The sequence below is a fragment of the Lithobates pipiens genome, unplaced genomic scaffold (assembly GCF_037356315.1).
Source record: "Lithobates pipiens isolate NorthernLeopardFrog02 unplaced genomic scaffold, aLitPip1_a1.2 Scaffold_18, whole genome shotgun sequence".
Classification (NCBI taxonomy): Eukaryota; Metazoa; Chordata; class Amphibia; order Anura; family Ranidae; genus Lithobates; species Lithobates pipiens.
In genome coordinates, this window is record NW_027507758.1 from 258,228,286 (window position 1) to 258,244,666 (window position 16,381).

General features: G+C 46.9%; 1 protein-coding gene across 1 annotated transcript in view; it reads left to right on the plus strand.

Moving 5' to 3' along the window:
* Positions 1-1,504: 1,504 nt before the first annotated feature.
* MOXD1 (monooxygenase DBH like 1) overlaps positions 1,505-16,381 on the plus strand; it is a 146,199-nt gene continuing 131,322 nt past the window's right edge. The window contains exon 1 of the mRNA XM_077486857.1: positions 1,505-2,097. Coding sequence (XP_077342983.1) covers positions 1,840-2,097 — 258 coding nt within the window. The 5' untranslated portion in view covers positions 1,505-1,839. The remainder of the gene's footprint in view (positions 2,098-16,381) is intronic.

A 16,381-nucleotide genomic window follows, 5' to 3' on the forward strand; every position in this document is an offset into this window, starting at 1 on the left:
GCAGCTGAAGCCATAATTTTTCTTGACAGTAAACAAAGATCCCGCGCATGCGCTATTGCTGTTAATAGCAGCTGAAGCCATAATTTTTCTCGACAGTAAACAAAGATCGCGATTCAGAGGCATGTTAGTGGGGTGGGCGGGGATGCTGCTGACGTTCTAACCATCTGTTCAGCTCCGCCCGCCCACCCGCAAGTCTCCACCCACTTGAGTGTAGAATTTTTATCCACCGCTTAAATAAACATCCTGCGCATGCGCTGTTAATATCACGGAATTGGCGCATGCGCGGTAAAGGCCCGCCGTCAGCTGTTTCAGTGACGGAGCCGCACCGGAAGTGACGGGGTGAGATGTTTTCATAAGTCGCAGGAAACTTTACAACACCGGACATCACACCCTGCCTCTTTATTTGAAAAAATGCCGCCACCTCGGCTGGGGGGGGGGGTTTTAGGCTTTCCAGACTAGAAGTGAGATCTGGGGACTTATTGACCCCAAATCTAACTGTAAAGAGGACCTGTCAAGCCCTATTCCTATTACAAGGGATGTTTATGTTTGCAGTTTATATGAAACCTTTGCAGTTAATATGAAATAATATCTATTTTTTTAAAGCTAAGTTCACCTTTTCCAGACTATGCAGTCAAGGGGCCACAGTAGATATTACAAATGTGGGTAGTTTTGTCAAGTGATTTTAGTGTTTTACCTGTAGGCCATTGGGCTCCCCATGAGAAGCCTGACTAAAAAACTCCTAGTTAGCAACCTCTGCATTCTGGCATGTTGTTAGGACACTAAACCATGCAATGCTGGGAGTGAACATTCAATGGTTTTCACATCCTAGCAAACAAAGTCAGGATGTGGGGTTTGCTAACTAGTAGTGTTTTTAGTCAGGCTTCTGAGGGAACCCAAATGGCCTACAGGTAAAACAATAAAATGAATGATAATTTTACAAAGCTGCACAGATATTTAATATCTTCTGAGGCCCTTTGACTACATAGGCTATTCTCTGGAAAAAAATAAACTTAGAAATTAAAGTTTCAGTTTTTTGTGGTTTTAGATATAAATACTTTTTATTGCATTCATAACACATTTTTAGTAGCATTGCAGTATGTTATTTTACTTTTTTACATTTTTTTTTTTGTTTCAAAGCTTCAATGGGGTTTATTTACGAAAGGCAAATCCAGTTTGAACTACAAGTACATTTGGAAGTGCAGTCACTGTAGATCGCTGTAGATCTGAGGGTGAACTCTGAAACGAGGGGAAGCTCTGCTGATTTTATCATCCAATCATGTGCAAGCAAAAATGGTGTTTTTTTATTTTCCTTGAATGTCCCCCTCAGATCTACAGCGACTTTACTTCCAAGTGCACTTGCAGTGCAAAGTGGATTTGCCTTTGGTAAATAACTAAAGTGTGTGATTTCTGAAATTCATATGCAGGTTTTCGTCTCACCACGAGAGGGGGTAAAATGTCCTATAGATATAGAAAAAGCTTATGCTTCTGCAGCTCTTAAGGTTTCTTTATTTTTGGCACAGAGCAGTAATACAAAAGGGAACTTCTCTCTCACACAAAGACGAGTACCCACTTGTAACAGCATGCCAATAGCACTATACATCAAGACAGCATCGCCTCGGGCTAGTAAGGAACATAATTGACTGGCTAGAGCTTTAACTATGTTTATTTCTTTCTGATAGGGACAAACAGTGCACGCTCACAGCACTCTCTTCCTGTAATCTTCAGAGAACACATTACTAAGCTAAAGCAGAGAGCATTAAGTAGTATAGTGAATGGGAAGGAGCTGAATGGTAAAATATTACAAACCTCTTATCCTGCCTAACAGCGAGGAAACGTTAAATGAAGATGCATATATACACAATTTTACTACTATTTGTTACATCAGTGAACATGGATCTACTGTCACATAGTCATAGTGCTGTTCTGGATGCCCAGGGTAAATATAAAATAAGTTGGACCCACAAGGACGGCACCATTACCTTTCTGCTTCAAGTGGAAACGTTGGGCTATGTTGGATTTGGATTTTCACCAAATGGAGCCATGGCATCTTCCGATATAGTTATTGGAGGGGTTTACAGAGGAAAGCCCTATTTTCAGGTATGCATTAAGCATGCACATTTCATTTTATATTTATCTTTTGTGTTGCTAAAGTCTTTATTTAACTGATATAATAGGCCTCCAAATGCTAGAGTTTTGTCATTTAGAACTGTTATATATATGTAAAAATTCTAACCTGTTTCATTTACGCCTGAATATTTTTTTAACTGAAAATTTCACTTTCAGGACATGAGAATGTAGCATAAAATTAAGTGGTGTAAGATTTACTTTTTCAATTAATCTTTGCTAAAGGACATTTTATAACTAATGAGCAAATAGATCAGTATATAAATACAAAATGGTGCAAATAAATATAAGATTTATATAAATGAATCAATTTTAATGTCAAATGATATGTCAATAAACATTAATAATGAATAGTAATGTATATATGGATACATTTGTCTACATAAGTTTAGAGTTCCTGTGAATATAAATTACAGAAAAATAATTGCAATGACTATTAATTATGAATATAACCATCAGTAGCGAATATTGATAAACAAATTGATAATTTTTAGGAAATATCATTAGTTTTAAATGTTATAAGGCAACAAAAGTTGTATTGCAAAAGTTTTACAGTAATGTTTAACATACGATGGAATTTTTTTTATAGGTTTACGGTTTGTATAGTCACAGAAAAAGTGTTATATATTTTTATATTGCTTTTAATTCTGAAATTGCTTAGTCTAAAAACGTGTGTAAATTTTCATTTTGGGGTAGAGAAGGGAATAGTTAAGACCCACTGGGGATGATTTACTAAATGTTGAGAGTGCAAAATCTGGTGCAGTTCTGCATAGAAATCAATCAGCTTCCATTTTTTTTGTCAAACATTGAACAAGCTGAAGTTAAAAGCTGATTGGCTACAATGCACAACTGCACCTGGTTTTGTACGCTCAACATTTAGTAAATCAACCCCAATGTTATTTTTTTTTCAATTTGAGTTTCTCTTGTAGCAGAAATTTTACTCTATGGGGGTTATTTAAAAAAGGCCAATGCACTTTGCACCGCAAGTACACTTGGAAGTGCAGTCGCCCTAAATCTAAGGGGTAGATTTGAAATGAGGGGAAGCTCTGCTGATTTTATCATCCGATCATGTGCAAGCTAAAATGCTGTTTTTTATTTTCCTTGCATATCCCCCTCGGATCTACAGCAACTTTACTTCCAAATGCACTTGCAGTGCAAAGTGGATTTTCCTTTAGTAAATAACCCAATACTTCATGTCACAGAGACACTGTAGGGAGTAACAGGAAATCTCTCCAAAATTAGGAACTATCCCCTCCCGGATAGTTATCACAAGAACAGGTTTATCCACTTTAAGATTTCCCTTTCCTTTTTCTATAGTCTTATATTTTGGATCTTCCATCACTTTCTATGCCATTGACAATGCTCATTAGAAAAAATAAAGAAAATGTATCTACCCAGCAGGGACAAAGAAGACAGCAACTAAAACCTGGCAGAGGTTATAACTACAGCCTGATGTCACATCACATTTTTAAAATATCCTAACTGAAAAGTTTGCTTGATTAATTTTTATCATACAGCTCTTACTTGAATGTGCAAGTATTCCAGACAAATGTCCATATGTGTAAAGTAGTTTCACTAGACCAACCAATTTTTGGGCAAATAATGTTCAGTTTCAGGTTCTGGTCTGACTGTTCATTTGCTAAAAATGGTTAAAAAATCAAGCTGAAACCATTCATTACTATTGATGTTATATAATATATGTGCACACCTTATAGAGAATTTCTTGTGTTACCCATTAAATATGTATGCCTCTCAATTTTTGAAATCGTGAAAGAGGGATACCTTGGGATGGAGAAGACATGGGAATGGAGAGTGCTGAGGTGAAATGGGCATGGCTAGAGTGCAGGGAATATTGGGCAAGGATTAAAGTAGAATTCCAGCTAAAGCCTAACTAGTCTTTAAAATGCTCCCTTCCCCATTTTAACACCAACACTTACAAACCTGTGTAAAAAAAGGTGTATATACTTACCTATTTTCAACCCACTATGGTCCAGTTATGTGATCTGGCTCCCTTGTGTCAGTCAGCAGCCGATGCAGGGGAGAGGAAGTATTGCTGACAACGGCTGCACCATGGGAGCCTATGGGTGAGGTCATCCAGGTTTCACCGCCATTGTTGGCGCTCTCTCCATTCCCCTGCAGCCGTCATTTGCTGATAAGGCGGAGTTACATAACTGGAGTGTAGTGGGCTGAAAATAGGTAAGTATGTACATCTTTTTTGAAAAGTAGTGTGTGATACTGGAGAAAAAGAATTCCTGGATGGCCGCACATCAAAAAAGGCATCTTTATTGGCAAACGATTCAGATATAAATACAGTCACCTCATTAAAATAGGGAAAACAGGACAAATAGCTAACCCGTTTCATGCCTCATCTTTGCGCTTATGCATAGCTCATTGTGTGATACCGTGCTACGGAATGTACAAGAACGGAGACAAGGTGTAATTCTTAATAATCCAAAGAGGAAAAAGGAATTGCTGCCTCTACATAATACTTCCGTCTAGATGGAATATACAAATGTAAATTTGAAAGGTGTAGGTGTGGCGCTATTCCCTTAATATGTAATTCTTGATAGTATAAAGCCTCATACACACGGGCGGACTGTATGGCCAACTTAGTCCGTCAGACAATCCGACGGACAGTCCGTCCTACTTTCGAATGAATGGACTTGACCACACACGGATGCACAAACAGTCCGTCGAAAGCTTGCGCGATGACGTGTACAGCACGTACGACGGGACTAGAAATAGGAAGTCCAATACACAGCAATGCAACCTTTCGCCGTGTAAATCCTTTCTGAGCATGCGCCATACTTAGTCCGTCGGACTAGCCTACTCACGAGCGGATTGTCCGCTGAAACCAAAGTATGACGGACAGTATTACGGAAATTCCGAAATACTTAGTCCGCCAGACTGCACGCTGAAAAAGTCCGCTGAAGCCCACACACGAGAGGACTGTCCGCTGAAATGTGTTTCAATGGACTAAGTTGGCCATACAGTCCGCCCGTGTGTACGCGGCTTTAGGAAGAAAAAATGAATGCAAGTAATTGTCAAAACTCTGCAATATGAAGGGTGTCAAATGCGTGAGTAAATTGATTCTAGGGTAAATAATATAGATGTTAAACATCTGTTACCATATGCTACTTGGTACTACTCATGTATGCAAGCAGCATATGTTTTTGACCCTCTGTTGCTGCGTCTGATTGGATTAACAAACAATCATGAAACAAAAAATGAAAAAGAATGCAGTACAAAAAAGTATGTATCCCACTGTATGACCCAGAGGGAAATATACATAAACAAACTAAAGCAATAAATATCAGTCCATTTTGTCCAACGATTAATCAATAAAGTGAATTGTGCTCACAAACAGTGTCCAGTGCTTTGTAAAAATAATGCTGTTTATATCTTTTTAAGTGACAGTGGTAACGGTGCTCTTATCCATGCTGGTCAATATAGTTGCACTCATTAGAAGGCCTCACCACCCCAGGGGTACTGCACGATCACAGTGTAAGCCACTGTGTAACTCGCTGATGCCGGCTGTTCAAATTATGGATAACTAGTGGCATTCTACCGGGTCATCACATATAAGAGAAAGGAGTGGCCATAGCATGATACCCCTTTTAAAATGTTTATTTGTAAAAAAAGGTATAAGAATATACTCACAATGGTGTTAAAAATCACATGCAATGGTTTAAAAACGAAGCAGGCGCTGTGAAACTAATTTTCACGGCCCCAAAGTGAGGCAAGATGTACTATAACTCCGCCCATCTTTTTTACACAGGTTAGTTAGTATAGATGTTGAAGGGGGGGTTGGGGATAATTGATAATTTTTAAGACTAGTTAAAGTGGTTGTAAACCCATGACTAGTGTAGTCTGAATGTTCCCCTTATACTATTTCTTACCTATTAGGAACGAGACCACACCATAGGTTGGAGTAAAACTGGCCACAACAGCCTTTATTAAACATAACTCAAAATTCACTCCAATAACTTGTAAATATGAAAATATATAAATATATAAATATATATAAATATATAAATATAAATAACTTTATTAACATTAAACCACATTAAAATAACATTAACTGCCCATTCTGGTGATCTCTGACGGTGACCCCACTTAAGCCAATACCAAATCACTGCGGTACACCTGACCAACTTCCCAAAGGCCTCCACCTGTGACCGGTCGGAGACAACTTCCGCCAGTGAACATAACCGTATTCCCTCCAACGTTCAGGAATACCCAGAGGGGCCGATCGTTAGATGAGCCCCCCACACCCTCAGATCCCTTCTGAGTACCTGTCTACCGTCAGAAACCACCAGAAAACACACCGCCAACACGAAAACTTTCAGCTGCCGTGACAACCGATGAAACCTGCAAAAGAAGAAGAAAGACCAGCAACAAAAAACACAACAAAACAAACACATAACAATAGGGCGGGAGGGTGGGAAAAACTGCCTCCTCTGTATCACACTGGGATCCGAATGATCCCTTAAAGCCACACCTCTCCCTTTTATGTGACCCCTCCCCTACACTGAACTTGTTTCCTGCAAACCTCTTTCTCCACTCCACCCCCTAAAGCTTAACCCTCTGTGTCCCTCATCCACACTGTCATGTCCAGCACTCCTTATATCATTTCATTCTTAATCCGTGCTTCTCTTGACTAGTGTAGTCTGAATGTTCCCCTTATACTATTTCTTACCTATTAGGAACGAGACCACACCATAGGTTGGAGTAAAACTGGCCACAACAGCCTTTATTAAACATAACTCAAAATTCACTCCAATAACTTGTAAATATGAAAATATATAAATATATATAAATATATAAATATAAATAACTTTATTAACATTAAACCACATTAAAATAACATTAACTGCCCATTCTGGTGATCTCTGACGGTGACCCCACTTAAGCCAATACCAAATCACTGCGGTACACCTGACCAACTTCCCAAAGGCCTCCACCTGTGACCGGTCGGAGACAACTTCCGCCAGTGAACATAACCGTATTCCCTCCAACGTTCAGGAATACCCAGAGGGGCCGATCGTTAGATGAGCCCCCCACACCCTCAGATCCCTTCTGAGTACCTGTCTACCGTCAAAAACCACCAGAAAACACACCGCCACAGCCCGAAAGGGTGACCCCCTCAACCTTGAGGGCCACCCCACACCCGAAGAGCTTTCTGTATCCCCTCCTGTAAGCCAAAGGACCAGAGGTCAATCCCCACATCCGATAGGTGAACGCCATCCCGCCGAAGATAAAGCCCTACATTCACCTCCAATTCCCTATGTCTAACCACAATGCCCCCGTTCTGCACTACAAACCGCCCAACTACCTTATTAACCCTAATCCTAGTTTTTTCAAGGCTGGCTAAAGACCTAGCCCCCCGCCACACCGTTCTGGCCACAATGTCCGACCACACCAAAATGGTGCCCGGGAAAAGGACTCGCATGCGCAACACATCAGCCTTAATATCCGCCAAAATGTCCTTCACCTTCCGAACTCCCAGGTCATTGCCTCCCGCATGAACAACCAGCACATCCGGGGGCCTATCCCTCAAAGCGAAGCGCTCCACCTCCCTCATGACACGCTCCCACCTCATGCCCGGGAAACCCAACCACATCACCCTAGCTACCCGCCTGGGGATACCCAATTGCCTGCCTGCTGGTAGAGAATCACCTCTCCTGGCCCCCCAGCAGACGTACGAATGCCCCAGGATCCAAACGAGGCGTTGAGAACCTCCATCTGGAATGAAAACAAGAGAATTACCACAACCACCAAAGGAATGTTACAAGCACAGTCCTCCCCCCCATAAATCCAACAGCAAACAACACCCCCAGCCGCACCCACCTTACCCCAGTAGCAACTGCGGCCGGACATAGGACCGGAGCCTCCGGGACTCCCATCTACCAATCCGGCGAACCACCGCCTCCTCCAGCCCACATCGAGCCGCTTCCGTAGCCGCCCCAATCCGAAAAGAGTGGGACGCGTAGTCCCGCTCATCCAAACCCACCGCCCTCAGGCATTGCCGAAAGACCGACACAAACTGAAACCGGGATAGAAAAGAGCCCTCCGCGTGCACCAAAAAGGGGCCCGCCCCCGCAGGCCGTACCGCCCGGAAAGCCCGTACCGCCGCCACCGGGCACACTACCGAGCCCGGAAGGGCGAGCAGCGTAATCGCCACTCCCTTGCCCCGTTGATCAGTCTTGGACCTACGCAACCGTATACTCACCCGATCCGCAACCACCTGCACATCCTGATCCAACAGACCCCCAGCCACCCGTTTTGAGCGACACACCAACTCCCCTATCCTAAACGCCCCATAAAACGCCAACGAAAACGCTGCCGTAAACAGAACGGTCTCGTAAGCAGACGAGCAAACGTCCACCAGCCGAGAACAAATTGCCACCAAATTGTCAAACGACACCGGCCGGCGCGCATCCCGACCCTTCCAATCCCTCCTGTACCCCTTCAACGTTTGCCGCACCCAAAAATCCTTAGTCCCGTCCGGCTCCCCCCACAGTTTGAACAAAAAGGCCAACCCCGCCAGCTTCCGCTCAATAGACGCGGGAGACAGGCCCGTCTCAATGTTCCGGGCCACCCAGTACAATACCACCCAGCGCCGGTCGGAGCCCCGACCAGCCACTCCAACCTCCCGCAGGAACGCCCACCATTCCGCCCACACTCTAGAATAAGCGGACCATGTAGCCTCACTCAACGACCTTTTTAACCAACCTGCGGCGATTCCAAGGGAAGCTCCCACATCCGACTCTTCCGCTCCCGGCGCCAGCTGCCGGAACTTGTCCCACTGAAAACGAGAGAGCGAGTCAGCCAAAGAATTCTCCACCCCAGGTATGTGCACAGCATAAACGTAAACATTGAGCCGCAAACAGCGAAAGACCAGCTGTCGCAGCAGCCGGATGACCGGGGGGGAAGAAGCAGTCATCCGGTTGAGGACCTGAACCACCCCCATGTTATCGCAATTGATGCGCAACTTCAAATTACGAAACTCCGCCCCCCACAGCTCCAATGCCAACACTATCGGGAACAATTCTAGCAAAACCAAATTGCCCAACAACCCCGCAACCTCCCAGGAGCGTGGCCAAGGTTCCGCACTCCACCGGCCCCGGAAAAATGCCCCATAACCCGTAGAGCCAGCCGCGTCAGTAACCAACTCCACATCGAAGTTGCTCACCGGCCCCGACATCCACATGGCCCGCCCATTATACGACTCCAAGAATTCATGCCAAGCCCGCAGGTCCTCCCGGTGTTCCCTTCGCAAATGCACAAAATGGGTAGGGGCGGTTACCCCGGCGGTGGCCCCCGACAGCCGTCGGCAGAACACCCGGCCCATAGGGATGATCCGGCAAGCGAAATTCAGCTTGCCCAACAGGGACTGCAGGGCCCGAAGCTGAACCTTCGGCCGGCCCTGCATTCCTGCCAACTCCGCCTGCAGATCCCGTAATTTATTCTCTGGCAAGCGACACTCCATTGCCAGAGAATCAATCACGATCCCCAAAAAACTCAATTCCGTCACCGGGCCTTCTGTCTTATCCCCCGCCAACGGCACCCCGAACCTGCCCGCAATGTGCTGCAACGTGGACAGAAGAATCGCACACACATTGGAGGCAGGCGGGCCCACGCACAGAAAGTCATCCAAATAGTGGATGACCGACTCCAGGCCCGAAACATCTCTCACCACCCATTCCAAAAATGAGCTAAAAGCTTCAAAATAGGCGCATGAAATGGAACAACCCATGGGCAGGCACAAGTCTACATAAAACTTGCCCCGCCAATGGCATCCCAACAGCCGGAAGCTGTCCGGGTGGACCGGCAGAAGACGAAACGCCGATTCCACATCCGCCTTGGCCATGAGAGCCCCACGACCATACCGCCTGACCCACCGTACCGCCGCGTCAAAAGACGTGTAGGAAACCGTACACTCCTCCGGGTCAATGAAATCATTGACCGACCCCCCTTTCGGAAAAGACAGGTGATGAATCAAGCGAAACTTCCCCGGCTCCTTCTTAGGAACCACACCCAACGGGGAGACCACCAGGTCCCCCCACGGCTGCACTTCGAAAGGACCGCCCATCCGGCCCAGCGCCACCTCCTTACCCAATTTGTCATCCACGACCCCCGGGTGATCTAAAGCCGATCGCAAATTCCTGGCCAACGGCGGCACCCCTACCAAAGAACAGGGAATCCTAAAACCGTCCCGAAAACCCGAAATCAGCCCCTGCGCCGCCTCACCATCCGGATACCTATTTAGGAAAGGAAGCATCCTTCCCAGGTTCACCGGCGTCATCCCTTTTGTGACCGGCGGCACCGGCGCGCTGACCTTTTTTGAAACAGCGGGACAGGGGGTGGGTGCCGCCGCACCCGGAGCACTCATGCTTGAAACGGCACGCGCCCCCGAATTTACAAGCCCCTTCATTAAAGGGCCAGCACACCCCCCACTTCTTTCCGGCCGGCAGTCCCGAGGACGACGCACTCCCGGCCCCCCCCTGAAGAAACGGAGCGGGCGTCCGCGGAGCAGACATAAGCCTCATCCAGAGGCTTATGTCCTTGTGATCCCAGCGCAGGTCAGCCCGCACTGCCTTACGCTGACGAAACTGCTCATCATAGCGCAGCCACGCCAGCCCTCCGTACACCCGATGAGCCTCACCAATCGCGTCCAGGTAACAAAATAACGCCGAGCAGTGCTCGGGGTTCTTTTCCCCTATCACGCTAGCCAAGATAGCGAACGCCTGAAGCCAATTCGCAAATGTGCGCGGGATCAGCCGATACCTACGCTTCTCCTCGTCGTCCTTCTTGGAACTGTCCGGCTTGACCCTGTCCAAATTAAATTTCTCGAGGGGGAGCAAAGAGAAAATCTCCACATACTCACCCTTGCCGATCTTGTCCCGCACCTCCTGCTTCAAATGCGCCCCCAACGGGCCTTCAAAACAAACATAAACTTCGCACCGGGCAGCATCCGCGATCCTAACCAGGTCACCGGGGGGACCCCCGAGCCCACAGCCCCCGCTTCCATGCCCCCCGACACCGCAGCCGGCGGTGCATCCCGCACAGGCACAGCCTCCGCCCCCCCGGCCCCCCCCCCCAGTACCCAACCAGGGGGCCACCTGAGGCGACCCCGAGCCCCCAGCAAACTTACCAACAAGGGCCTGCAGCCCCTCCAACAGCTCCTGCAACGGACCTGACGGCCCCCCCGGGGCCACTGGCCCCACCCCCTGCGATGAACCAGCCGAAACCCCCCCCAAGACGTCCCGGGATCCCGCGGGCACCGCACCCCCCTGCGCCACCCCCATCAGACCCCGCAAAGCATCCGCCAGCAATGTAGACTCCCGCAACTTACCCGGCCCCCCTGGGGCCTCGGCGACCGGCACCGGTCCGGGTGCAGAAAAGGACACCTCCTCCTCCTGGGACAGCTCGCTCTCCGAACCGACCTCACCAGCGCGCACCGGGGACGCAGCCATCCCCCTGTGCTCCGAGCGGTCCGTCCGGTCCATACGATCCGGGACTGCGGGCAATGTCCTCCTCCCCCCGCCGCCCCCGGCATGCCGGCGTCTAAAACCAGCCCTGCCAGGCACCTTGGCGGCCTTCTGCGACCCTCCCTCCCCCCCCTCCAGCATGCGACCCCCCCGGTGCGCCCCCCTCCCCCCCACCGCGCGGATGCAGGCCCCTGACCCAGCATGCTGCAGATCCCCCGCCACGTGCACCCCCCCCTGGCCCTCAAACCCAGAGCCATCCGCACCCCCCCCCACCTCCACCGGGCCCCGTGCAGTCCCGGCGCCATTGCCATGCGGCCGCGAAGCTCCGCCCCCCTCCGGTCGGCGGCGCAACGACCGCCCAGACCGGGGAGAGCCGAGAACCTGCCGTTTTTCCGGGGGGACCGATCGGTCCTCCCCCGGGCTCCGGGAGTCACGAGGCGGCCGAGGAGTAGGCCCAGGAGAAAAACGCGCCGGAGGCCGAGACCTCCGCGCGCGCAGTGGAACCTCACCTGTCCCGCCGCCGTCCACATCGCCGTCCGCCAGGTCACCCACGCGTTCCCGCAGCCAGTCCGCTCCGTGCACCTCCGCCGCCCGTCGCAGCCGCGCGAAGAGTCCCTCGAGGTCCGCCATAGCAGAGGAGCAGCGAAAAACTGCCTCCTCTGTATCACACTGAGATCCGAATGATCCCTTAAAGCCACACCTCTCCCTTTTATGTGACCCCTCCCCTACACTGAACTTGTTTCCTGCAAACCTCTTTCTCCACTCCACCCCCTAAAGCTTAACCCTCTGTGTCCCTCATCCACACTGTCATGTCCAGCACTCCTTATATCATTTCATTCTTAATCCGTGCTTCTCTTTACAACCACTTTAACCTACAGGTAAGCCTAAATTAAGGCTTACCTGTAGGTTCAAGAAACATCTCGCAAACCTAAAAGGTTTAGGAGATATTTGCAGAAATAGTTGTACCGATGTCCAGGGCGCATGCATCGAGCGTGCCGTTTCTAACGGCGATCATACTGTTAGTGGTGGCACCAGCACGCACATGCAGGAGTGATGTCATCGCAGCTCCGGCCAGTCACAGAACCGGAGCCGTGATACCCGGAAGTCCCTCCGGGATAGATGGCTTTGTCTTGCAGGGTGTATTTATTTTTATTTTTTTCAGAGGCTTTACTTCCTCTTTAAGATTTAGCTGGAATTCTTCTTTAAAGGCGCAACATTAAATAAAGGCAGGCCTACATACTGTATGCAATGTACACAGTCCTTGTACCCACAATGTACTCCATAATTACTAAACTATGTGTGAGAGACTCACTTACAATAAAGCGGACGTTCAGTAATTTTTTCAACTTTCCATCTATTAAATCTTCTGCTCTTGTTGTTTTAACTTTGGATAGTAAAACGAGTTTGCCAGGAAGGGAAGGGGGATGAGTCATAAGAGGGCCAATGAAAGCTGCAGAGCTGGAGGTGTGCCTGTGTGTGTGTGTAAATCCAGGAAGTGAACAGGCAGCAGCTTCAGCTGCCCACAGCTAAAATGGCTTCGGCCAGACTTAGTGGAGGGAGACTTCTGCTGCATATTTAACAAGTATAGAATCAGAGTATATATAAAATAATATGCAGAGTGGTTGGCGGGAAGCTTCAGAATGGCAAATATGTTTTAATTACTAATTATGTGAGAATACTGCAGTTCCTCTTTAATTTAACAGATCAGTAGAAAAAAAAAAAAAAAAATTAACATACACGGAGAACTATTATTTTGTCTGAGCCTACCTTAAAGAAGAACTTCATTAAAAAAGTTACCAATTACTTAGCGAGGAGCAACTATTGAGAAAAGAAAACACTTTAATAATGACTATGTAGAGTATAGCGTGCATGCGTCAATTCTGTGTAAACACAGCACAGAGTATGGCAATTAGGGATGAAATTGATGTTCAGGTCGAACATGAGTTTGACTCGAACATCGTGTTTTTCGCACGTTTACCGAATATCGAAAATTATGGGGCGTTCGCGGCATATTCGAGCACCTGTGGAATGCCCCATGATGCATTGCTGTATAATGATTGGCCAAAGCATGCACCTGACCTGCATGCTTTGGTCAATCCCAGTGCCCTCTGCTAAAAGAGCCCTAATTGGCCAAAGGCAGGGTGCCTTTGCCCAGTCATGGCTCAGGGGGACTAAGTCCATGCCCCACACTATATAAGACTACCTGCACGGCGACCCTGTGTAGTGTTGTTGGCGTGGACAGAGACATAGCTTGATTTAGATTTCAGCAGGCAGGTTATTCAGTTAGTGGCAATGTATTTAATATATATATATATATATATATATATATATATATATATATATATATATATATACAGTCAGTGTAATATATAGCACACAATACAGTGCAAGTGCAGTTGCTACTACTTTTCTGGTGGTGTACATAGCACACAAAACAGTGCAACCATAGTGCAGTTGCTACTACTTTTCTGGTGGTGTACACATCACACAATACAGTGCAGCCGTAGTACAGTTGCTGCTACTTTTCTAGTGGTGTATACATTACACAATACAGTGTATCAAGTACCTGATGCTGATGTAACTGATTGATTTTGCTATGGATGTGCGATCCTTTGAAGACCGCCTATGCTGAGTGACTATCCTATTCCTCCTCAATCTTGATGATGCTAGCTTCCAACAATATTTTGGGTTTAGGGCACCACCACCTCTGCCTAAGGCCCAATTTTTCTGTCCCTGTTTCACAGGGGCATGTAATTACAATTTTTTATCAAATATTTCATAACGGGGCCCATTTCTGCGCCCAACAAGCGTAACCGCCAGAAGTTACAGTGTTGTGGCACCACCACCACCACTGCCTAAAGCTAAATTTTTCTGCCCCCGTTTAACGGGCATGTAATTACAATTCTTGATATAATATTTCATAGCAGGGCCCATTCCTGCGCCCAACAAGCGTATCTGTGAGGGTTTACAGTGTTGTGGCACCAACACCACCACTGCCTAAGACCCAATTTTTCTGCTCCTGTTTAACAGGGGCATGTAATTAAAAATTTTGATCAAATATTTCACAGCAGGGCCCGTTCCTGCACCCAACAAGAGTATCTGTGAGGGATTACAGTGTTGTGGCGCCACCACCACCACTGCCTAAGGCCCAACTTTTCTTCCCCTGTTTAACAGGGGCATGTAATTACAATTTGTGATCAAATATTTTATAGCAGGGCCCATTCCTGTGCCAAACAAGCATAACCGTCAAGGGTTACAGTGTTGTGGCACCACCACCACCACTCCCTAAGGCCCAATTCCTCTGCCGTTATGTTTAACAAGGGCATGTAATTACAATTCTTGATATAATATTTCACAGCAGGGACCATTCCTGCGCCCACCAAGATTAACTGTGAGGGCTTACAGTGTTGTGGCACCATCACCCAAGGCCCAATTTTTCTTCCCCTCTTTAAAAGGGGCATGTAATTACAATTCTTGACATAATATTTCATAGCAGGGCCCGTTCCTGCGCCCAACAGGCGTAACTGTCAGGGGTTACAGTGTTCTGGCACCTCCAACACCTAAGGCCCAATTTTCTGCAGTGTATTTAAGGAAGACCGTATAGTATATATACTTCGGTTAAGAGTGTATAGCGCCTGGGGGCTGCCCCCATGCCATTTTTTTTTATTTGGGTGTGCAGAGTTCCCCTTAACCTCCCTGGCGGTACGATTATTTCGGATTTTAGGTGCTAAAAGCGGTACCATTATTTTGCATGAAAATTTGGTGTTTTATATTGTAGTCCTGCAATTCTTAGGAATAACTCACTTAAATCTGTCCAAATCAGAGTCTAGCAGACATCCCGGGTATAATAAAGTTTGAAAAATGAAATCATAAATTATAATATAATAAATAATTATAAATAATTGTACCAAATAATAATATAACAATAATAAAAAGTATTCAATAATGTAATCACATCAAAAACACTGAAATTTGCTCAGTTGCAGAATTGTCACTGTCATTACTTTTCAGTATTTGATGACGGATCTCCCCACAAATCGCTATCGCTCAATTCTGCGAGTGATTCCAATTTATTATCGCTGTTTTCTAGCTGGTCTAAAACCATTTTTGATGTAAAAGGACAGTTTTGGTTGCTATGGACAATCTCCAGTTTCCAGGCATAAAGAACAGTTTTTATTACATAAAACTGCATGCAGGACACTGGGCAGACCACTAGGGACAACGGGGATGTGAAATATTTACATACAGCAATGTAATCTGTAAGATTACATTATACTGTATGTATACTGTGTGTTTCACTTTTTGAATTTGGCGCCGATCTCCGTCCCCGTGCGTCGCAACGCTCGCAGGGCACGGAGATCGGCGATGTGATGCATCGAGCGAGACACGGCTCGCTCGTACAGCGGAGAGACAACGCTGGATCCGAGGGAGAAGGTAAGTAAACGTCCTCCTGGATCCAGCGATGCAGTCCCGAGTCTGGCTCGGGGATACCGCTTTTGGTATGAAAATTCCACCCCGAGCCAGACTCGGGAATACCGTCAGGGGGGTTAATATCCATACCAGACCCAAAGGTAGTTGTAATGGGCTGGGGGGACCCATTCCGTTTTTCTCAATAATTTTCATGTATATTGCCGGGACCCGACAATACATTACAGCCGCAAGCAGTTTCAAATTACTTTTTTTACTTTAGAAATGTCATTTTGCTGTGGTATTGTTCTAAACATGGGGAAACTGCGCCACTTTACAGGCATACTATAGACACC